Genomic DNA, 24787 nt, shown 5'->3' on the forward strand with positions numbered 1-24787 from the left:
CCCATAGCCTGGCACAGTGTCTATCACCAAATGGGCAACTCTGATGATTAATTTTACATGTCAACTTGACTAGTCTCAGGGATGCCTTGATAGCTCCTAAAACATTATTTCTAGATGCGCCATCTGTAGGGGTGACTGTGGAAGAAATTTGCATGTGGATCAGTAGACTGAGTAAAGAAGATCATGCTCACTGATTTGGGTATCATCCCATCTGCTGAGGGCTTGAATAGAACAAAAAAAGGGAGAAAGGGTTAATTAACCTTTCTCTGTTAGCTGAAACATCTACTGTCTCGTGCCTTCAGGCCTTTGGACTCAGAACAGGACTTATGCCATCAAACCTCAGATTCTTGGACCCTTAGAGTCAGACCTACATCACCAAATCCCTACATCACCAAGGTTTTCACGCTTTCAGACTTGGACTAAATTCTACCGCTAGTTTTCCTGGTTCTCTAGCATGCAGATGACAGATCCTGGGATTTCTTGGCCTCCATAATTGCATGAATCTCTTGCTATAAGGAATCTCCTCTTATATCTATCATGTGAATACATACTATACATATATACATGTATATATACACACACACACACACACACACACACACACACTATTGGTTCTGTTTCTCTGGAGAACCCTAATACAGCAATGAAAATGTATGTACTGAATGAACAAAAATGACAAATGTTGTTTCCCTAAGGCTTGGAGACCCCTAGTGGGTTGATGGTCTCTTTGAAGTTAGCTGTATCAAATTTCTATTACTAGAATATTAACAGTGGAGGGGAGGAGCCAAGATGGCGGAACAGCATGGAAGTTTTTTTTGTGTCTCACGTCTATGAAATACAGCCAGATCAACACTAAACCACCCTGCAAACCTACAAAACTGATTTGAGGATTAACACAACAATCTGCACAACGTGAACCACAGAACTCAGCAGGTACGTTGTGCGGAGAGGTGAACTGGGGGAGAGAGAAGCTGCAGAGGGCAGGGAGCTGTTTTTGCTTGTGTTTTTGCTTGCTCTTAGTAGACTAAGAGCTCCAATCAAAAGACATAGTGTAACAGAATGGATAAAAAACAAGATCCATCTATATGCTGTTTACAAGAGGCCCACTTTAGACCTAAAGACACCTTCAGATTGAAAATAAGGGGATGGAGAACACTCTATCATGCTAATGGTCAGTAAAAGAAAGATGGAGTAGCCATACTTATATCAGACAATCTAGACTTTAAAATAAAGACTGTAACAAGAGATGAGAAGGGCATTATATCATAATTAAGGTGTCTATCCACCAAGAAGACCTAACAATTGTAAACATTTATGCGCCAAATGTGGAAGAACCCACTTATATAAATCAATTAATCACAAACATAAACTCATTGATAATAGTACCATAATAGTAGGGGACTTCAACACCCCATTTACAACAATGGATAGATCATATAAACACAAAATCAATAAGGAAACAATGGCTTTGAATGACATACTGGACCAGATGGACTTAACAGACATATTCAAACATTTCATCCTAAAGCAGAGGAATATACATTCTTCTGCAGTGCACATGGGACTTTCTCCAAATAGATCACATACTGGGATACAAATCAGCCCTCAACAAGTACAAAAAGATTGAGATCATACCATGCATATTTTCAGACCACAATGCTATGAAACTCAAAATCAACCACAAAAAAAATTTGGAAAGGTAGCAAATACTTGGAGACTAAAGACTATTCTACTAAAGAATGAATGGGCTAACCAAGAAGTTAAAGAGGAAATTAAAAAGTAAATGGAAGCCAATGAAAATGATAACACCACAGCCCAAAACCTCTGGGACACAGCAAAGGCGATCATAAGAGGGAAGTATATAGCAATCCCAGCCTTCCTAAAGAAGGAAGAAATGTCTCGGATACACAACTTAACCTTACACCTTAAAGAGCTGGAAAAAGAACAGCAAATAAGACCCCAAACCAGCAGAAGAGAGGAATTAATAAAGATTAGAGCAGAAATCAATGCTATTGAAACCAAAAACAAAAAAAAAAACCAAAAACAAAAAAAAAAAAACAAAAAAACAAAAAAACAAAAAAAAGAAAAAACCAGTAGAACAGATCAATAAAACCAGAAGCTGGTTCTTTGACAGAATTAACAAAATTGATAAACCCCTGGCCAGTCTGATCAAAAAGAAAAAGGAAAAGACCCAAATAAATAAAATCAAGAATGAAAGTATGCACCAATAAAATGGGCAATCTGGAAGAAATGGACAATTCCTAGAAACATATAAACTACCTAAACTGAAACATGAAGAAATAGAAGATTTCTATAACCAGTAAAGAAATCTAATTAGTAATCAAAAATCTCCCAAAAAACAAGCGTCCAGGTCCAGATGGCTTTCCAGGGGAATTCTGCCAAACATTTAAAGAAGAGTTAACACCTATTCTCTTGAAGCTCTTTTAAAAAATAGAAATGGAAGGAAGACTTCCCAACTTTCTATGAAGCCAGAACCTTGATTCCAAAACCAGACAAAGACCCCACTAAAAAGGAGAACTATAGACCAATTTCCCTGATGAACATGAATGCAAAAATCCTCAACAAGATATTAGCCAACCGGATCCAACAATACATTTAAAAAATTATGCACCACGACCAAGTGGGATTTACACCTGGGATGCAGGGCTGGTTCAATATCTACAAATCAATCAACATGATTCATCACATCAATAAAAGAAAGTAAAAGAACCACATGATCCTCTCAATACATGCAGAGAAAGCATTTGACAAAATACAGAATCCTTTCTTGATAAAAACTCTAAAGAAACTAGGGATATAAGGATGATACCTTGAGATCTATGTGAGCTATATGTGAAAGACCCAACACTAATATCATCATCAATGGGGAAAAACTGAGAGCTTCCCCCCAAGGTCAGGGACAAGACAGGGATGTCCACTCTCACCACGTTATTCCACATAGTATTGGAAGTCTTAGCCTCTGCAATCAGACAACACAAAGAAATAAAAGTCACCCAAATAAGCCTGGATGAAGTCAAACTTTCACTCTTTGCAGATGACATGATACTTTATATGGAAAACCCAGAAGATTCCACCCAAAAACTGCTAGAACTGATCCATGAATTCAGCAAAGTGGTGGCATATAAAATCAATACACAGAAAACGGTTGCATTCTTATACACCAACAATGAAGTGACAGAAAGAGAAATCAAGGAATCAATCCCATTTACAATTGCACCAAAACCTATAAAATACCTAGGAATAAATTTAACCAAAGAGGTTAAAAATCTATACACTGAAAACTATTGAAAGCCTATGAAAGAAATGGAAAAAGACACACAAAAAATGGAAAAATATTTCATGCTCCTGGATAGGAAGAACAAAATTGTTAAAATGTCAATAATACCAAAAGCAATCTACATATTCCATGCAATCCCTATCAAAATAACACCAGCATTCTTCACAGAGCTAGAACAAACAATCCTAAAATTTGTATGGAACCAGAAAAGACCCTGAATAGCCAAAGCAATCTTGAAAAAGAAAACCAAAGCAGGAGGCATCACAATACTGTACTTCAAGCTGTATTATAAAGCTGTAATCATGAAGTACAGTATGGTACTGGCCCAAGAACAGACACTCAGATCAATGCAACAGAATAGAAAACCCAGAAATGGACTCACAAACGTGTGGCCAACTAATCCTTGACAAAGCAGGAAAGAGTATCCAATGAAATAAAGACAGTCTCTTCAGCAAGTGCTGCTGGGAAAACTGGACAGCAACATGCAGAAAAATAATCTGGACCACTTTCTTACACCATACACAAAAATAAACCAAAACAGGATGAAAGACCTAAATGTAAGAGAGGAAGCCATCAAAATCCTCAAGGAGGAAGCAGGCGAAAACCTCTTTGACCTTGGCTGCAGCGATTTCTTACTCAACACGTCTCTGGAGCCAAGGGAAACAAAAGCAAAAATGAACTATTGGGACCTCCTCAAAATAAAAAGCTTCTGCACAGCGAAGGAAACAATCAGCAAAACTAAAAGGCAACCGACAGAATGGGAGAAGATATTTGCAAACGACATATCAGATAAAGGGTTAGTATCCAAAGTCTATAGAGAACTTATCAAACTCAACACCCAAAAAACAAACAATCCAGTAAAGAAATGGGCAAAAGACATGAATAGACACTTCTCTAAAGAAGACATCCAGATGGCCAACCGGCACATGAAAAAATTCTCAACATCACTCATCATCAGGGAAATACAAATCAAAACCACAAGGAGATACCACCTGACACCTGTCAGAATGACTAACATTAACAATTCAGGCAACAACAGATGTTGGCGAGAATGCAGAGAAAGAGGATCTCTTTTGCATTATTGGTGGGAATGCAAGCTGGTGCAGCCACTCTGGAAAACAGTATGGAGGTTCCTCAAAAAATTAAAAATAGAACTACCCTACGACACAGCAATTGCACTACTAGGTATTTACCCAAGGGATACAGGTATGCTGTTTCAAAGGGGCACATGCACCCCAATGTTTAGAGCAGCACTATCAACAATAGCCAAAGTATGGAAAGAGCCCAAATGTCCATCGACGGATGAATGGATAAAGAAGATATGGTATATAAAAAATGGAGTATTACTTGGCAATCAGAAAGAATGAAATCTTGCCATTTGCAACTACCATGGATGGAACTAGAGGGTATTATGCTAAGTGAAATTAGTCAGAAAAGACAAATATCCTATGACTTCACTCATATGAGGACTTTAAGATACAAAACAGATGAACATAATGGAAGGGAAGCAAAAATAATATAAAAACAGGGAGGGGGACAAAAACATAAGAGACTCTTAAATAATAGAGAACAAACAGAGGGTTACTGGAGGGGTTGTGGGAGGGAGGATGGGTTAAATGGATAAAGGGCATTAAGGAATCTACTCCTGAAATCATTGTTGCACTATATGCTAACTAATTTGGATGTAAATTAAAAAAATAAATTAAATAAAAATTAACAAAATATATCAATAGAAATGGTTTGGAGTAGGGAAGACAACACCAAGTAACAAACATTTAACAAAATAAATGTCTTTAAAGAATGAATTGCTGGGGCGCCTGGGTGGCTCAGTCGGTTAAGCGTCCGACTTCAGCTCGGGTCACGATCTCACGGTCGGTGAGTTTGAGCCCCGAGTCAAGCTCTGGGCTGATGGCTCAGAGCCTGGAGCCTGCTTCCGTTTCTGTGTCTCCCTCTCTCTCTGCCCCTCCCCTGTTCATGCTCTGTCTCTCTCTGTCTCAAAAGTAAGTAAACATTAAAAAAATTTTTTTAAAGAATGAATTGCTTCTTTCACCACTGTAGTAGGCAAAATCCTTAAAATGGCCCTTAGGATCTCAGCTCCCTGACTTTACTCCTTTGATTATATTACTTTACATGACAAGAGGGATTTTGCAAATATGATTATAGTTACTAATCAGGTGACTTTGAGATAGGGTGATTAACTAGGTGGACCAAACCAAAGCAGAGTTTTCTGGCTAGTAGCAGAAGAGAAAGTGAGAGTTTCAAAGTGTGGGAGAGTTTCAGTGCGTTGTTGCTGATTTGAAGATGGAGGAAGCCAAATGGGAGTGGGAGTTGGGAGTGACCCCCAGCCAACAACCAGCAATTAAACAGGGACCTTACTCCTACAACTGCAAGGAACTGGATTCTGCCAACAACCTGAATGAATTTATAAGTAGATTTTGCCCAGAATCTCATTCTCCAAATGAGAACGTAACTTAGCTGACACCTTATGAGATCCAGAGCAGAGCGCTCTGTCACATTGTATCAGACGTCTAACCTATAGAACAGTGAGTTAATAAATGGGTATTTTTAGGCCACTAAGTTTGCGGTGATTGTATAACAATAGCAAAATAATATAACTGTTAAGCATTAGATCCCAAATTCTGCCAACCAATATCTGACAGGATATTAACCTCATTTTCAAGATCAATTATATGAACCACAATAAATTAAACATAAGCTTGGTAAAGAATTGAATGATGACCTTAGAATTCTTCTTTTCCTTACTTAGTTTCATTGGCTGACATAGGTAAATATACTTGGCTAGGTTTATTACTTGAAAGACACAATTTTTGAACACCACACACAGAACTTAATGGCCATAAATTAGTATATACCTAAATAAATACATAAATATATATGATTAAATTGATCCTGAAAATTCAGAGGGGCAATCATTACTATCATTGTTATTTTGATATATTTTAAGCATGCAATAGCAAAATTCAGCTGTGGGTATAGTAAACTGGTACTAAAGTGTATTCTAATTTTCTTGACTTTAAGGATCTCTCAGGAAGAATTTTCTTGAAAATTGTTTTAAGGAGAAAAAGTCTCATTCAGTCTATCTTCAGGAAGGATTAAAGCAAGATATTTTTTTACAACTGTGACATCATGGCTTAAAATCTTATTCAGAAGTTTGTGAGTAACCCATTTCTCACTGATGTTTAGCTTTTGCCAAAATATCCCCCCAGATGATTATTTTTAAGAGCTTACATTTGAATATTTTGCCCAATATAACTTATAGAAAATTACTTTGTAGAATTTGTAAAATTGGTATTCACATATTTTAAGCCATTAAAAAAAATTCCTGATGTAAAGAGATTTCTGTTACTACACTAACCTCACTATTGATCTTTCTGTTTTTGAGCGAGTGTTTTGCTATTTTATCTTATGTTTTTACATACTTCAGTATTTTAATATCTGATAAAGCAAGCCTTCTCTGTTACTTGGCTACATTTGCATGTTTATGCCAACCGATAAAATTTAGAATTATTATTCCAAGATCCAAAAATATAACCTACTGACTTCATCGTGGACAATTCAGTCTTTCTGATAACTTACTAAAATGATTCTATGTTTATGTGAAAGAATAGGCATTCCAAAATTACCCAAGAACATTCTGAAAGGGAATAATTAAAAGATATTAGTGCTACTATGTATTTAAAAGAATTGTAAGGCAAAATAATAATAATAATAATAATAATAAACCAACACAGTCTGTCTCTTACAGCTGGGTAGCAGACCAGCCCCTCTGCTAGAGAGACCACATGGGAAGGTCCTGAGACTACATAGTAGGGGAGAAGTGTCCAGTGCAGCCCAGCCCCCAGCTGTCCCGGGGAGCCAATCATTCAAGTGATGACATCCTAGGACCCTCAGACCAGCCTGGCTGCCAGCTGACACCAATGAGTGACCGCCATCAAAATCACATGAAGCTCAAGTATCTCCCAGCTGAGCCCTGCCTGAAATCATGACCCACAAACTGTGAAACTGTGAGATATAATAAAATAATTGTGTCTGAAAAAAAAAAAAAGAATTGTAAGGCTTCATTGCTTATTCAATTTTGGCATCACCAGTGCACAAATGATAAATCAATGGATCAGAATAGGAGATCTAACAATGGACTCAAAAATATACAAATATTTAGTACCTAATGAAGGTAGTATTTCATATCAGTGGAAAATAATGCATTTTTAATATCACTATTGGATAACTATTGGCCATTTGGAAAAGTTGGGCTTTTACACCAATTGATTCCTACAGCTAAATTCTGTAGTTATCAAACATACAAATGCAAAAAAAAAAAAAAAGGGAAAATAAACATCCCACAAAAGTTAGGTAAACATTTTAATAACCTAAGCATAACAGAAAGCTTTTCTAAGCATGAAAACTCAGCAACTGCAAAATGAAGATATGTAAATTTGACTGCAAAAGATACACAATATTTGAAAGGAAGAAAACATTATAAACAAACACAAACAAATAGTGACAGGTGGTGAAAATATATACCAACTGTATGTAGCATGAATCCTTCTGAGTAAAATTAAGTACATATATCTCAACTGTATTCCCGGAGATATATCTTGAAAAAAGTTGCTGTGAAATATTTATGTTAGTTGTCTCTGTGGATTTATTATCAGTAACACAAACCTTTATTGCAAGTGCAAATTACTATTTAAAAATTATTACATGATGAATTTAATATTTCAAATCAGTAGGGAAAAGATGGATCATTTAATATGCAGAATTGGACAAACGGCTAATCATTTGGAAAAAATAAAGGTATATCCTAATTTCACATCTTCATGTATTCCATATAGATATTTTTTTTCATTCAAAAAGTATTCACTGAATACTAACAGAGATGTACAAGATGCTAAACACAATGACATGGTATCTGTCCTCCTTTAGCCATAGTGCATGTAAATTTCTACAGAAATATGTTTTTAAATGAGAACAATAGATGAACAATTTTTGATAGAAACCAGCAACCATGAAATATCTGTATAACCTTGGAAGTGGCAAAGGCTTTTCTAAAATCACCAAAGGAAAATCCAGTAAAAAAAAAGATGGATGAATTTCATTTATATGGAACATTTCAATGTCTCTCTCTATAACTTTATAGGCACCCCAAAAGAGGCAACAACGAACTAGAAAAAGTAGTTGCTATCCATACAGTAGACCAAATGATAAGTCATTATAAAAAAGACTGATGCTCCTTAGAAAATATTAAGCAAAGGACTCAAATAGGCAAAACCCAAACACAAAATATATGTGACCAATAAGCACATGAAATTAATGTGCAATTTTACTACTAATTCAAAAATTAAAGTATAAATGTGATAATGCTCTTTGCTTATTTTATGAAACAATATCAAAAAGAATGATAGCCCCCAGAATGAGCAAGGGTATAAGAAAACATTCTTACATACTGTTAGTAGGAATGTAAATTGGTAAGACATCTCTAGAGAAAAGTTTAATTTGTGTCCATTAAAATATTTCATATTTTTTGACTCAACAATACTTTCTAAATCAAAAAGTGTATGCAACAATTTCTCTTAAAGCAGTAATCATGGATATGCAGATTAGCAATGCTAATGCTGTATGTAATAACATAATTGGAAAAATGCTGGAAGTTCAACAAATGTGGGGTTGATTGAATACATTACGATACCAGTATACCATGGAATATTATTTTGTTATTATGGTGTTTCAGAAGAGTTTTTATCAACATTAAGGTGACATTGAAAAATGTTGATGGTATTTATTAGAACCATAGAAGAGGAGGGGAGTGGGTGAAAAATGAAGTTAATGTGCTGGAGAATGCTGAAAACATTCTCTTTGGTGTAAAACAATTCAATCTGGTACAAGATGAGGCTAAGGCTCTAGTGCAAAGAGAAAGGTAAGATGGAGGAGGGAAATGGAAAGACTGCTCCATGCTCTAAATTGATCAGGTGACTTTCTTGCTAGTTCCAATGAAGAAATTCATCCCACTTTTCTTTTAAATTTTTTTTTAATGTTTATTTATTTTTGAGAGAGACAGAGACAGAATGTGAGTGGGTTAGGGGCAGAGAGAGAGGGAGACACAGAAGCAGAAGCAGGCTCCAGGCTCTGAGCTGTCAGCACAGTGTCCAGAGCAGGGCTTGAACTCAGGAGCCATGTGACCGTGACCTGAGCCGAAGTCGGATGCTCAACCGACTGAGCCACCCAGGCTCCCCCATCCCACTTTTCTTATAAAGCATTATGAAAGCTTGAGGACTGCCGCTTTTGACTCTGGAGACGTGATGCAACTGGTCACTGTATACAACTCTTCCTGATTCTTAAGCACTATGTGTGCAAAGCAGAGGTTTTGTGTTTAAGTTTCATCTGGAACTAGGTGGCAAACATGTTAGGAAAAAGAATGAATCTAGTAAAAACAGTATGGAGGTTCCTCAAAAAATTAAAAACAGAAATACCATATGCACTAATAAGTCCACTACTGGGTATTTACCTATGAAAGGAAGTGAAATCACTAATTCAAAAAGGTAGATGCACCCTTATGTTTACTGCAGCATTATTTTCAATAGCCAAGATATGGAAGCAACTGAAGTGTTAATAAATGGAAAAAGAAGATGTGGTATACATATAAAGAGAATGGAATATTAGCCATAAAAAAGAATGAGATCTTGCCATTTGTGACAACATGGATGGACCTAGAGAGTATTATGCTAAGTGAAACAGGTCAGACAGAGAAAGATAAATACCATATGATTTCACTTATATGTGGAATCTAAAAAACAGAACAAATGAACAAAAGCAGAAACAGCCCCATAAATATAAAAAACAAACAGATGGTTGCCAGAGGGAAAAAGGGTGAGAGAATAGGCAAAATGGGCGAAGGGGAATGGGAGATACAGGCTTCCAGTTATGGAATGAATAAGAAAGGTACAACATAGAGAATATAGTCAATGATATTGTAATAGGGTTGCATGGTGACAGATGGTAACTCCATTTGTGGTGAGCACAGCCTAATGTATAAACTTGTGGAATCACTGTATTGTACACCTGAAACTAATGTGACTTTGTGTGTCATTTATACTTTTGTGGAAAAAAAAAAGGATGAAAAAATTAAAAAAAAGAATGGATCTAATAGATCCATTTGCCTCTAATAAATGAAGCTTTTAATTTTGGTTCTCCAATTTATTGTGTTATTTTCTGCAAGTTACTTAACCTCTCCAAGTCTCTGTTTCCTTGTTTGTAAGTGGGAGACTATATCCTACTACAGAATGGCTCTGAAGATTAATTGATGTAGTTCAAGCAATGTCTGGAGTCTGTAATTTTTTGTTAACACCCGCTTCAAAAGAAAAAGAAAAAAGCCCTCTGAACTAAGAGCCCATGTTACCCTCCTCAAAGAAACTGTAAGACAAAATGCACCTTGTTTTGATCAGCCATTAAGTAAGCCTTAAAAAAAAAATTGTGACATCTGTCAGGGACTCTTCAACAAAGCCTGTAATGCCAGTCTCACCATCCATGCCCTATTGTACCAACGTTTTACATGTCTTTGATCTTGACCTTATCTGCCACCCCCTCCATGATGACCTCTCAATTTTTGCTCTTTGGTATCTCCACCCTCTTTCCTCAACGGAAGCCTGGATCTCCCCTGAGGACTCTGCTTCCCTTGTACTCTCAAACAGATTTTTGTTTTGTTTAGTTTTGTTTTGTTTTTAAATATTTTCATCCCTTTCATAACTTAGAGCCAGAAGTATGCCTGACTGGTTTCTATTGCCACTTCTAAACCATTATTTCTCCACTGTCTTGTAAAAAGCAAGCAAACCAAAAAAATTTGCTCTCAGTCCTGAGGTTTAGGTAATTTGACAATACTGTCATGTATTAGTCTCCCACTTATTCCCCCTGTATTATTGGAGGTAAGATAACACAACAGCTACTGTGTATTCTAAATCCTGCCACAATGCTGGGTGACTTCATAACAACATAAATGGCCATTCAATACTCTGGCTTCTAAATTTTTCTTACCTGCTTTCATCACCAGACCTACCCATCCACTCCTCCACTCTGACAACAATCTCCAATCTTCTCTCCTAGTTTGCTTGTTTACCTATATCCATTATGACTACTCTTTGAACTCAACAGACCAGCCAGTTCTTTGGTCCTTCTTCTCTACCTCAGCTAATCACTTCCTTATCTTCTTTCTTCATTCCCTCTATATCAAATTTAAAGTACATTAGAGTCATACTCTTATTAATACAAACGTCCTTGTGTTTCTGTCTTTTCCTTTTACCCCATAAAATATCAGTCCTGCTTGAAATCAATGTCTTTCTCATCACCTGCATGCCAGCAGTCCAGCTGTTCTGAACTGAATGCTTTTGTTTCTCCCCAAATCCATACATTGAGGTCCTAACCCTCAGCGAGATAATATTTGGATATGGAGCCTTTGGACATAATTAGGGCTAGGTAAGGTCATTAGGGCAGGTGCTAATGATGGGGTTAGTGCCCTTCTAAGAAAAGACACCAGAGAGCTTGCTCTCTCTCTCCCACTCCCCAACCGCACCCTCTATATACGAAGAAGAGGTCATGTGAGCACACAGGAAGATGGCAGCCACCAATAAGCTAGAAAGAGAGTTCTCACCAGGAACCAAATTGACTGGCACCTTGATTTTGGAGTTCCCAGCATCTAGAACTGAGAAAATAAATCTCCATTGTTTAAAGCCACCAAGACTATGTTATTTCATTATGGCAGCCTGAGACGAATAAGACAATAATAATGGCAAAGAAAGTCACTCGATAGGGTGGATATATCTGAATGTGAGTTCACCATCACCAAATTCAAATGGATCCTCAAACACTGACCAGGAGTCCTAAGTTTCATTAGTGAATTTGTTCTACTACTACATACTATTTGAAAGGACTATTTGAATCTTTCATTTTGTGGGTAACACAGAAGCTATGAGACGGGAACCTCCTGGACTTTCTAATAATAAAAGTTCAAAACTACTTAACATCTACATGGACACTCCCACCATTTTCTCTGGTTATAACTGCAAATTAGTGCCTCTGACCAAAGCTCAATCCATTCATCTGTGCCTTGGATCCCACTGCTTTTCTGCATTCTCTTTTCTGATCACTTTTTTTCTCTCTATTACTAACCTTTCCTTCCTAGTGGATTCATTCTGTCAACTTTAAAATGTGCTCAGGTTACTTTGGTGAAAGGCAACAACACAACAATAGGGATAAAATACCAACATCCCTCTATTTAATATTACCCTGTACCACTCCCCTTTCTCTCCCCACCTTCATTTGGCTTCCACCTTCATTGTTCCACTGAAACAATGCTTACTGATCTGCAGGAGTACTGTGTATATAAAGGAAATGAACATTTTGTCCATGATATTAATTTCAAGTATGTTTTCTTAGTCTGTCATTTTTCTTTGGCTTTGCTTATGGATAAACTTCTTCATGGATTTTTAGAAATGTTTTTAAATGAGAAAGGTGCAGAGATTTCTGTGTATTCCCTCCTCCAGAAAAAAATATACCTTAAGACCAAGACGGAGGAAGAATGATGGACTGGTCTAATTCATCATTAGAGGTCCTCTATATGGGGCTGACAGCAGCTCTCTTCATTAAAATGCTGTGTAACATGACTATGACCTTGTCTAAGACAATTAAGAAACCTAGAGTCAATAGAGGGGCTCTTGCTCAGCTTACTGCCAACTCAGTGAGGACCAATAGTGTGATATGCCTTCCAAGTTCATGTAACCCAAACTGTATTAATAAAAACTTAGAGACTAGAATAAGGGAAAAGATAGCCCCATCACATCCTCTTCACAACAGATCACTTCAAGAATGGTCTCTTTATAGAAATACAAGTTGGAGTACCAGTGATAGTACAACTTTGAGAAATTGTGCCCAAACAGTTATGTATATTTTGTCCATGCTCTAGAGTTCTCACAGTCGCTATATTTATTATCTCACTGACTCTCAATATAAATATATAATGTAACATTATCCCCATATTACAGATGAGAAAACTGAGGCCCAGACTGGGTAATAGACTAGCCAGGAGGTGGAGCTTCCTGAATTTAAATACAAGCTTTTTTGTTCCAGGATCGGCATGAACCATGAATTGAACTTCAATAAGCCCAGAGGCAGGGGGCTAGGACAGGATTCTGGAAGCCATATTCCAGAAGGAGCTTTTGAAGAAGCTAGAGATGTTTGGCCTGAAAGAAAGATGCTTTTAGAGGGCTTGTGTAGCTGTTGTTAAATATTTGAAACCCATCATATGGAAGAGGAAGGAGACTTCTTTATTAACTCTAATGGGCAGAACTGGGAGTAATTGAGGAAAATTATGATGAACCGGGATGGTGAATACAAAACTGTGTCTGAAAGAATGACAAGTGTTGAGTTGCAGAACTGTGTCCAGATAGGGCAGCCAAGTAATGAACCCAGAGCAATAGAGAGCCAGCCTGGTTGCCTGCAGCTGGTAGGAGGGAGGGTCATCAGCACAAGTGTCTGCTGCTTAATTTTTACCTGCTTTTGTGCGCCATCTGTCCGTCTAAAGCACCAATCCTGCTCAGGTTTTATTCCACTCCCAGCAGTTTCCTCTCATGTGGGGTCTTGTCCTGGAGGGGAGCCCTGGTTGGTCAATTTGGAAAGTTTGTAGCTCACAGCTGACTGCAGATCCCTCCCACTGCCTGACTGGATTGGGCAAAGCCCCTGCCAGTACCTGCATGGTTTCCCCGTAGGCCTGTAAGTGCTCTCACCTACCTATTGGCTATATTGGATTTTCCTGTTCTAGGTCTATAGCTGCCCTGTGGCTTCCCTCTGCTTTCTCACAGCTGCTGGAGAGAGCCCAGGGCTTGCTGCTCTTGGTGGTTTATCCCAACTTGTTTGCATTTGGGGTTCATAGGAATATCTCATCACCTAGTTTTGTGGTAAATGTTGTCCACAGCCGGGTTTCTTGGTTTGGCTGCTTAGTAGCTCTGTTTATATGAAAATTCAAGAAGATCCAAAACCTTGCTGACCCATCACCACCATCCTGAGAGAATTCTCAGACCTGCTATTGTTACTTCGAGCTCCTTCTTTCAGCTCTCTGGCTAGATATCTGCTAATTGAATTCTATTCAGTTGTCACTTGGAAATGACCATCAGCATAAAATGAAACACAATGCTTCTGTAAAGGGGCTTGGAGTTTACAAAATAAATTAAGCTCTGCCAAAACATAACTTAAAAAAGAAACTCAGGAAAATTTAAAAACGAATATAGACGATTTTTTTTCACAGTGAATTACGGTCCTGGGGTGGGTAAAGATAGGCCATTTATCCACATTTTGCATCCTTCACCCCAGTAGAGAATGATTCTCACAGTTGGATGGCTGACTCAGTAATTTGTCAGTTTTGCCTGACTAAAGTCACATCATTGATTGATGCCAAATCTCGCTCAATTAAAGGTTCATTTTTCTCTTGGCTGTTGGCAAATCCAACACTGATTATGGGTTATTAGCACCCACCCCCTCAGATTTCTAATGTGCTGGGAGCAGTGCTGGGAGCTGGGAGCATTTGCCTGCATACCAATTACAGCAGCAGCAACAGAGCTCAGCCACACCTTTCTATTCTGGGCGCAAGGACACCTGCCAGGATGCCTGACTGCAGGGAGGGATATGTTTATTCAGGTCCTTCCTAGGGAGATTAAAAGAACAAGGGATCTTTTCCAATCTCCATCTCACCGTCAGCTCTGCACCTTCATGCTAAGAAAAACGGTGATATTTTGTGACAACATTTGGTTCTTTTTACTTGTCTATCCACTTTGGATTTGCTCATTTATTGGATTCGTTCAATAAATATTTTTGAGGACTGGCTTGTGGGACAAATGAAAACAGTACAGAGACCATAGATGGATGAGACTGAGTCTCATAAGCCATGTGTGAAAGTAGACTCTGTTTTATTGCAGGAATTCCTGAGCAGGATATGGAAACTCTGAGACAACTGTGGATAGCCACACTTTCTCTGATGTTTTCTGAGGAGAAAGAAGACCTGGTCTGCCTTTGGCCTGTTCTGTCAAAGGACTTTAACTTTTTCAGTGTTTTCCACTTTGGAGTGGCCCTTTGTCCCCTCAACATGCTCCATTCATAGCAAAGCTTTATGAGAATGAAAAGTAGCTGCTCCTCCTACATGGCTGAAGCCTCCACAGGAGTATGCTAGCAGGAAGGAGTTTGTGTCCAAGGCCTGCATCTGAGGAGTTTTCTCTGCATTGTTGCTTCCAAGCCTGATTGGCCCCATGGGTCTCCACTGCTACCCAGTGCATTTGTATATGAGGACTGCTTTTCCAGCATCCAGAAGTCTCCTGTGCTCCCTTGGGCTCCTGCCCCCTTCCTCTATCCTCAAAGCCAGCAGTGTACTGTCTTCTTTCCTCTCTACCCTCTGCTTTTGTCTTCACATCCCCTCTCTTGTTTGGGGGATGTTTTAAAAATTTTGTGTCTTACAATTTATCAATCTTTTCTTTATGATTGCTGTGTCTGAGCATGCTTAGAAAGTCCACTTCTTCTTTGAAATTAAAATAAACAATGGTTTGATAATCTTTCCTGCTCATAGCATTTTAAATTTGAGGGTGTTTTGTATGCTACAGTTGTACTATTGTCTTTCTTGATGGGGAGAAAGAGGAGGTTGGGAAAATGGTGAATAAGTATGGTCTGCCCATTCAGTTCTACAGCATTCTCATACTTTTTTTTCTTCCAAATTTTTATTTAAATTCAAGGTAGTTAACATACACTGTAATGCTGGTTTTAGAAGTAGAATTTAGTGATTCATCACTTACATATAGTACCCAGTGCTCATCACAAGTGCCCTCCTTAATACCTATCACCTACTTAGCCCATCCACCACCCTCCTCCCTCCATCAACCCTCAATTTGTCATCTATCACTAAGACTCTATTATGGTTTGCTTCCCTCTCTCTTTTTTCCTTGTGTTCACCTGTTTTGTTTCCTAAATTCCACATATGAGTGAAATCATATGATATTTGTTTTTCTCTGACTTACTTCACTTAGCATAATACCCTCTAAATCCATCCACATTGTTGCAAATGGCAAGAGTTCATTCTTTTGATGGCTGAGTAATATTCCATTGTATATCACATCTTCTTTATCCATTCATCAGTCTATGGACACTTGGGTTGTTTCCATAGTTTGGCTATTGGTGATAATGCTGCTATCAACATTGGGGTACATGTACCCCTTCAAATCTATATTTTTGTATCCTTTGGGTAAATACTTTGTAGGATAGTTTTATTTTTAACTTTTTGAGGAACCTCCACACTTTCCAGAGTGGCTGTACCAGTTTGCATTCCCACCAACAGTGTAAAAGGGTACCCCTTTCTCTGCAGTCTCATCAACATATGTTGTTTCCTGTGTTGTTAATTTTAGCCATTCTGATAGGTGTGAGGTGGTATCTCATCATGGTTTTGATTTGTATTTCTCTGATGATAAATGATGTTGAATATCTTGTCATGTGTCTGTTAGCCATCAGGTTGTCTTCTTTGGAAAAAATTCTATTCATATCTTCTGCCATTTCTTCATTGGATTATTTGTTTTTTGGGTGTTGAGTTTGATAAGTTCTTTATAGATTTCGGACACTAGTCCTTTATCCGATATGTCATTTGTAAATATCTTCTCCCATTCCATAGGTTGCCTTTTAGTTCTGTTGATGATTTCCTTCTCTGTGCAGAAGCTTTTTATCTTGATGAAGTCCCAATTGTTCATATTTGTTTTGGTTTCCCTTGCCTCCAACAATGTGTCTAGTAACAAGTTGCTATGGTCGAGGTCAAAGAGGTTGCTGCCTACGTTCTCCTCTAGATTTTGATGGTTTCTTGTCTCAAATTTAGGTCTTTCATCCATTTCAAATTTATTTTTGTGTATGGTGTAAGAAAGTGGTCCAGGCTCATTCTTCTGCATGTTGCTGTTTGGTTTTCCCAACACCTTCTGCTGAGGAGACTGTCTTTTTTCCATTGGATATTCTTTCCTGCTTTGTCAAAGATTAGTTGACCATATAGTTGTGGGGCCATTTCTGGGCTTTCTATTCTGTTCCATTGATCTATGTGTCTATTTTTGTGCCAGTACATACTGTCTAGATGACTACAGCTTTGTAATATAGCTTGAAATCTGGAATTGTGATGCCTCCTGCTTTGCTTTTCTTTTTCAGGACTGTTTTGGCTATTCAGGGTCTTTTGTGGATCCATACAAACTTTAGGATTGTTTGTTCTAGTTTTGTTAAAAATGCTGGTGATCAGGATTGGATTACATGTGTAGAATGCTTTGGGTAGTATAGACATTTTAACAATGTCTATTCTTCTAACCAATCCACGAGCATGGAAATTTTTTCCCATTTCTTTGTGTCCTCTTCGATTTCTTTCATAAATGTTCAATAGTTTTTCAGAGTACAGATCTTTCACCTCTTTGTTTAGGTTTATTCTTAAGTTTGTTATTGTTTTTGGTGTACTTGTAAATGGGACTGATTCCTTCATTTCTTTTTCTGCTGCTTTGTTATTGGTGTATAGAAAGGCAACAGATTTATGTACATTGATTTTGAATCCTGTGACTTTGTTGAATTCATGTATTCCAAAAATTTTTTGGTGGGGTCTTTCAGGTTTTCTACATAGAGTATTATGTTGTCTGCAAATAATGAAAGTTTGACTCCTTTCTTGCTGATTTGGATGCCTTTTTGTTGTCTGATTGCTGAGGCTAAGATTTCCAATAGTATGTTGAATAGTAATGATGAAAGTTAACATCCCTGTCTTGGTCCTGACTATAGGGGAAAAGCTCTCAGTTTTTCCCCACTGAGGATATTAGCTGTGGGTCTTTTGCATATGGGCTTTATGATGTTGAGGTACGTTCCATCATTCCCTACTTTGTTGAGGGTTTTTATCAAGAATGGATGCTGGTTTGTGTGTGTGTGTGTGTGTGTGTGTGTGTCAAACAGCATTTTTATACTTTAAATTAGGCATTTGCTTTTTTCATTATTTTTATTGTGAGTCTTTTTACATCTCTAACCTATGTTCAAGTGCTCAAATAAATAAAATAAAGACTGTAACTGGTTTTGATGAAAGTTTAAGAAGCAGTATAAAAACTCATGTGACTTTATAGTAGTATTATATTTTGTAGCAGATATAATTGATTATTTCCAGATTAGTCATGTAAAGAAAGAATGAGGCCCAGGACACATTGCTCAGGATAATCAAGAAAAAGCATTATCAGATAAGGCCCCCATGTGGCAGTTTAATGACTCGTTGTACATACAAAAAAAAAAAAAGTTCTTTCTTAACAAGAAATCTTTTCAGCAAATACCTGTGTCAACCGAATTCGCTGAACAAGTAGCGTTTGAAGAAACTTTATTACCTGATCATCTAAGATGGAGTTTTAGTAAGTCTTCAGTTGTAAGCAAAAATTTGTAGTACAAACAATATGAAAATGTACTCGAAGCTAGAGAGCCAATTTTAAGAATAACAACACCTCACTTTCCAGTATTTGACAAAACCACTTAGTTTTGTCTTCTTGATAAATGTTAAGGACTTGTGTGTCCTCTCCTTCCTGTGGGACAAACCAGCATAGGGGTCTAGGAATTTTCTTGATAACTGATAGCTTTCCACTCTTTTCCTTATGCAGTTTTCACTTGTTTTTAAACAACAAAAAAATCAGTTTGAGCAGTGTTTGTCATTGCCAGTGCAAATATTTTGCAATGACTGCATGCATAGCTAGTGTATCTATTTCCTTATGGCTACTTCTGAATTCACCGTTGGTCTAGCAAGAGGGGACAAGTTAAGTCAGAGCTTCTAGAATGGCAACTTCCTTAAAAGCTTCCATGTTGGCAGAGAGCAGACAAGAAATGTTTGGAGACAAGTGCACTGACCTAGAAAACCCTCCTGCTTTTATTATTTTAGAAATATAAAGTTTAAAGTCTAAGTTATTTTTTATAATTTTAATGTGTGAATGTTTATTGCAGTAAGTTAGTTAAGACAAGTATTTTTTTTCTACACAGATTTTTATTCTATTATGATTAGAGTTAGTAGCTGAAAGGGCTGTCTTCGCCTTTATCTATAGAGACTTTTTTTTTTTACAAACTCAGATATTAGTAATCTACAGTTTTATTATACAAAACTCTTTTTAAAGTGTTCGGCATAAAGTAACAATACCTCCTTTGTATAATATACATGAAGGCCAGATATCCATTTACACTAAACGATGTATTCTGTAACAATCATCTTTGACAGAAACTTCAAAATTAAAGGTGGAAGTTATATGGATTTGGGGGACACTAAAATTGTAAAATTTCAGCAAAATAATGCCAAATGTAACTTGAAGTTACATTTAATGAACGTTTATTGAGTACTTGTTCTATGCAGGGAAGGTTCCACAAGGCCCGTAGTTATTAACGGATTTCACTTTAAATCTGAGCATATTGATGCCAAGGGAGATGGACCGCCACATAGGTGAGTACGGGAGAACCAGGTAGAGGCCAAGACCTTCCTGCTGGTAAGGCCAGGGGGTGAAGTTTTGCAAAGTGGGCGCTAGATTCCAAACACGCGCGACAAGAGCGGTACCCTTCTCAGGGAGCAGCCCAGAAGAGCCAAGGGCCAACCCTCCCTAGATTCACTGTTCCCCACGCAACCCCGGAGTCGCTGCCCAGGCCAGGAGAAGCGGGAAGGAGCAAGACCGCACATTAGCACCGCGCTGGTCAGTCCTGGCTACAGGACATGCTGGGTCTAGGGTAGGAGCGATGTGGAGTGGATGGTCAAGAAATTCCATCATGAGACGCTCAAGAGGGATATTCCACGGGCATTTTCCCTCCCTGGGGCTATTTGTCTCTGTTTTCCAGGCCAGGGGAAAAAATTAGGACAAAAAAACCCCAAAAAAACCCTGCTCCATTCCTGAGAGTCAAGTGCTAGGTAGGGTGTGACAGCCGGACTGCTTCATTTTCGGGACCGAGGACCTTAGAAGAGGTTAAGGGCAGGAAAAAGATCAACTGCTAGGGATCCTAGTGGTTAAAGCCAGGCTTTCTGCAAGGGTCGGCATTCTGCCTGGGGCTCTCCGGCGTCCCGCATCCCACAATCCCCGGGCAAACTGCGACGCCGCTCCGATGCGTGCTGGCTGCCTGCGGCACGCGTGCTGCGAGCACGAGCCCGGCGTCTTGACAGCTGCCCACGCGCCGGGGAGGTGCTCCAGCACGCTGCATTAAAAAGGCCACGCGGCCGGCCCCGCCCCTCGCGTGCCGCGATTGGCTCCAGGTGGACTGCGTTAGTCTGATAGGTGCAGGGCGGGCGGGGCTGCGCGCGCCAGGTCCGTGGCTTCACCGTGGCCGCCGCAGCTGGGGCGCGAGTGGCGGCCGAAGGCGGGCGGTAGGGCGTGAGGGCCAGCGGGAACGCGCGCGTGCTGGCAGCCGAGGTCCCTCAGGAAGCAGGGGAGCGCCCAACGCCGCCCCGCACGCGCCGCCCGAGGTCGGCGGCGCGCGCGAGGGCGGGGGAGGTGCGCGCGTGTGTGCGAGTGAGTGTGTGTGTGTGTGTGTTGGGCTTGGGTGCGGAGCGTGAGCCGTCAGTGCCCGGGTACCGGTTACCCCGCGGTCTTCCACATCCTCCGTCGGTCCCTGCTCCTTCCACGACCCTACAGTGTCCTCCCACGGTCGCAAAACGAACAAGAGCGTTACGGAGCAGGTGGGGGGGGGGGGTGGAGAGGAAGGGTAGCACTAGACAAAAGGGGCGCCGGGGTCAGCCTGCCATGGCCTCCCGAAGCCTGGGGGGCCTGAGCGGGAGCCGCTGCGGGGGCGGCGGCGGCGGCAAGAAGAGCCTGAGCGCCCGCAATGCTGCGGTGGAGAGGAGGAACCTGATCACCGTGTGCAGGTACGGCGCGGCCCGCAGAGCGCTGCGAGGGGAGGGGGCCGCCGGCGCCCCAGGCTTCGGGCTTCGGGCGAGCGCGCGTGCTCCCTGGGGGTCCCGCAGACCCGGGGCTGTAGCCCCAGTCTCTGCCGCACCGGGCGTGTCCGCCGGCGCGAGCGCCCTGAAAGGGGCCGGGGTCTGGGCACCGCTGAGGCCGGGGACTTTCCGTCAGTTTCAGCACTGGAAGCAAGCGAGGAGAAGGCTTGGGGCGGGGCTGGGGGAGGATTTGTTTTGAATGTGCCTTCTAGTGTCAGAGTAAACGAGGAGGGCAGGGAGGAAGTGCTCTTTCATTTACTGCACATTAAGCTGTCAACTAGCTTTTGGTAAAATCGTCGTCACTGTGATTATTTACTGTGTTGTCTCAAAATCGGAATGCATTTTGGTTTTGTTTTGGCTTGTTTACATATGTATTCAGTCATTTCATTCCACCAATATTGAGTGTCTACTACAACAAGCCTGCTGTGTGTGTGTGTGTGTGTGTGTGTGTGTGTGTGTGTGTGTTTTCTCTCCACTTTTGAATTGCAGTGCTAGTGCAGTTTCTGCAGTTGTTTTTAAGAGTGGGACTGTGGAAGATACCGAGGCTTCATGTCAATGATTTATTCCACGTCTGCCTCTCCTTCAATGTTTTCTAATTGTAAATGTAGTATTCCTTTACTCTGGAACATATAGAAACATAAAAAGGAATAATTAGTATCTATAAATCTAGTATTCAGAAATAACTGATTTTTCACCAAACACCTCCGCAGCAACTATCGGTAATCCTCTAAGAATTAGGGAATGATCACACCTTTCCCTTCCTTGCAATTTCTGTCTGTATATTTCTTCCTGTGTAACATGTGTCTGGCATCTTATGCATTATACAGATACAGATATTTATACTAGGACTTATATTCAATAACTTTGAGCGACTTGTTGTTTTTAATTTGGACTGTTACAGATGTTTGCCTATATAGCAGGAAGACCTGCCTCGCTGTTACTGCACTTAGAGCTGTAAACCATATTATAATGTGGAATTGGTTTAATTTACCATTTGTGCTGTCTAGGATGCAACCTTTTGAGGAAGACAGGTTTTAAATGTATTTAAATCCAGATAAATCTTTTTTTTTTTTAAGTTGGGAAAAACAGAACAATAAGCAAGGCTGATTTCTTAGTTTTTATTTTATCTACATTAGAGATTATTTTATTTTTCTAAAAGACAGTCATCTCAAGCAGGATCCAACATATACAGCGCTTCTTGGGGTAGCGTATTTTATAAAAGCTCCATCAGAGTTAAATTTCACAGGAGAGCTTTTTGCTCAATTGTATTTTTTTACTTTTTTAAAACCTTCCTACTATAGCATCTGATGCTCAGGAAGTATTTATTGAATGAATAAATTCAGTGGTGGGTGCTATTTCTTTTGCTTCTCCATTTTTGTCATGGCCGATTTTAGGTTATTTAATGTTCATCTCCCTCATCAGAGGCCGAGGCCTGAAAAAAGGGCTTGTATCTCAACCTTAAATAACATTTTAAGTTATGGATAAGAAATTTCAGTTATATCACACTGATTTGTGTGGACAGCTGTTTGGGCTAGCTGTATTTTCATTAATTTTATTTGCATAATTATTTTCGATTGTGAATGAGTATCAGTGCTGACCTTAGTTATAATTTACTTGTAAGTTTAGTATTGTAGCTAAAATACATTTCAGTTTTTCAACATGTATTTATGTGGATTTACTACTAAGGTTGTTCTTTATGTCCGAAGAGGCGATAGTTTATATAAATTACATCCATCTCAATAGTAATGGGATCTGTTTGATAGGCTTTGTCTAAAAGGCTTTTACTTTTTGGGAAAAAAAGTCACTATAGGCCCTTTGTATGCTTTAAGTAGCTCTGCCCCTAATTCAGCAAAATGAACAAATCAATATTTATGCATTTGCGTTTCTTTGCCTTTCAGAGTTACCATATTGTAGAATCTCACCCATGTCTCTTAATTCATTTTTTAATTTTTATTTATCATGTTAGAGGTGATTTGATAGTTAAGTTGGGAAGAAGTTGGATTAGAGTTTGAGTTCTAAGTTTACCTTGTCATTGACTAGTTGTATGTCCTTTAACAAGCCATGCAAACGTCTCATTTTCTAGTTTTCACATATGTAAAATAATCTTGTACTAGATCATTAGTAAGCTTCAGTAACAGGCCTAAAACTAATAATAGTCTTGATGCCAAATGTGTTCATTTTTTTTCTTTTGAATTTCTCCAAATATGAGCAGGGTAATGGTAGACATAGGTTTTATGGTAGCTAGATGAGGCATGTGCATTTTTCTCTTTAAAGAAAAATATTTTGAACTGTGCCTTCCATTTTGTTTCTCTACTGATGTTCTAGAAAACTTGTGAACAGTTTAACAAAGCAAACCAAAGCAAAGGTCCCCCCCCCATTACCACCACATATCATTCTACTGTATCTATAATACTTACACAGTAATGCTTTTTCCTTAACCCTTAAATGTTATGCATATTCGCAGCTTAGTTTTGAAACCTTATTATGTATCTTCCTAATTCTTTAGGTTTAAAGCCTTATACAGCAACAATATTGTTATGGTGTTAAACTTTTGAAGTGGGTTATTTGGTTAGGTTAAGATAGTCAAGACCTGAATTAAATTGCAGTACATTGTGATTGTGTATGTAATTATTTCATCGCTTGTTTTTGTTCCATTGAACATTGTATTGCAGCCTTAAAAATACTTGTATGGTACTTAGTAAGTAAGTACTATTTTATCATGCTTTTTACAGATTGTGGTGGAGAGAAAGTAGGTCATTTGAGGCTTCTAAATATTCCACACTCAACTCCAAAATATTCGTAGACTGATGTTGGCTCTGTGTACCAACTAGTATTTTCCCTGCATATTCTCTACCATTTAGAACTTTGAAAAATTAATTTTTTAAGGTCTTATAGGCTTTTTTTTAGCCTGCATTTTTCATCCATAGGAAATCAGGTACATTAGTCATTTTTTCTGTCATTTTTAAGCTTCATGTTTTACTGAAAAGCTTACATATTCCTTTAATTTTACTTCTGTTGACAAGGAGAATTTAAATCTAGTCTCTTTCTGTGGGTTAATATTGTTTTATGAGAAAGCTGTTACAGTATACAGTTTAAATATATATGCATAAACAGCTTTTAAAATAATATTCAGCTTTTACATCAATTCTTTAAGAGAAACTCCTCACACAGTCATAATTTTCCTGTCTTGTGAGGAGAAAGGATTAACGAGTGATTTAAGGAGAAAGTGTGATGAGTGGAGACAAATGATGGTTATCAAATTTAAAGTACTTCTAATAAGATGTACATAGTTATTCTTCGATGTCTGTAGGTGAATATATTACTTCATAATTTGAAAGTTATTTCAAGTAACAGTAGGGCCTTATTTTTCCAGTGTAGTCAGGGAATGAGATGCTCATATTTTCCATGTTATTAATGTTTGAGTTAAGCTTAAAATTCTCCCATTAGCTAGAGTGCCCTACTCAGCATTAATTGTGGAGTACAGTCTTCTGAATAACTGAAGCTTTTAA

General features: G+C 38.8%; 2 protein-coding genes across 5 annotated transcripts in view; one reads left to right on the forward strand and one right to left on the reverse strand.

Annotated features, from left to right (window-relative positions):
• Positions 1 to 24787, reverse strand: part of ABCB1 (ATP binding cassette subfamily B member 1) — a 234397-nt gene that overhangs the window by 143493 nt on the left and 66117 nt on the right. The window lies entirely within an intron of this gene.
• Positions 20642 to 24787, forward strand: part of RUNDC3B (RUN domain containing 3B) — a 154959-nt gene continuing 150813 nt past the window's right edge. For all 4 annotated transcript variants that reach the window (XM_043588759.1, XM_043588761.1, XM_043588760.1 and 1 more), the window contains exon 1: positions 20642 to 21206. In XM_043588759.1, coding sequence (XP_043444694.1) covers positions 21085 to 21206 — 122 coding nt within the window. In that variant the 5' untranslated portion in view covers positions 20642 to 21084. The remainder of the gene's footprint in view (positions 21207 to 24787) is intronic.

The sequence above is a fragment of the Prionailurus bengalensis genome, chromosome A2 (assembly GCF_016509475.1).
Source record: "Prionailurus bengalensis isolate Pbe53 chromosome A2, Fcat_Pben_1.1_paternal_pri, whole genome shotgun sequence".
NCBI lineage: Eukaryota > Metazoa > Chordata > Mammalia > Carnivora > Felidae > Prionailurus > Prionailurus bengalensis.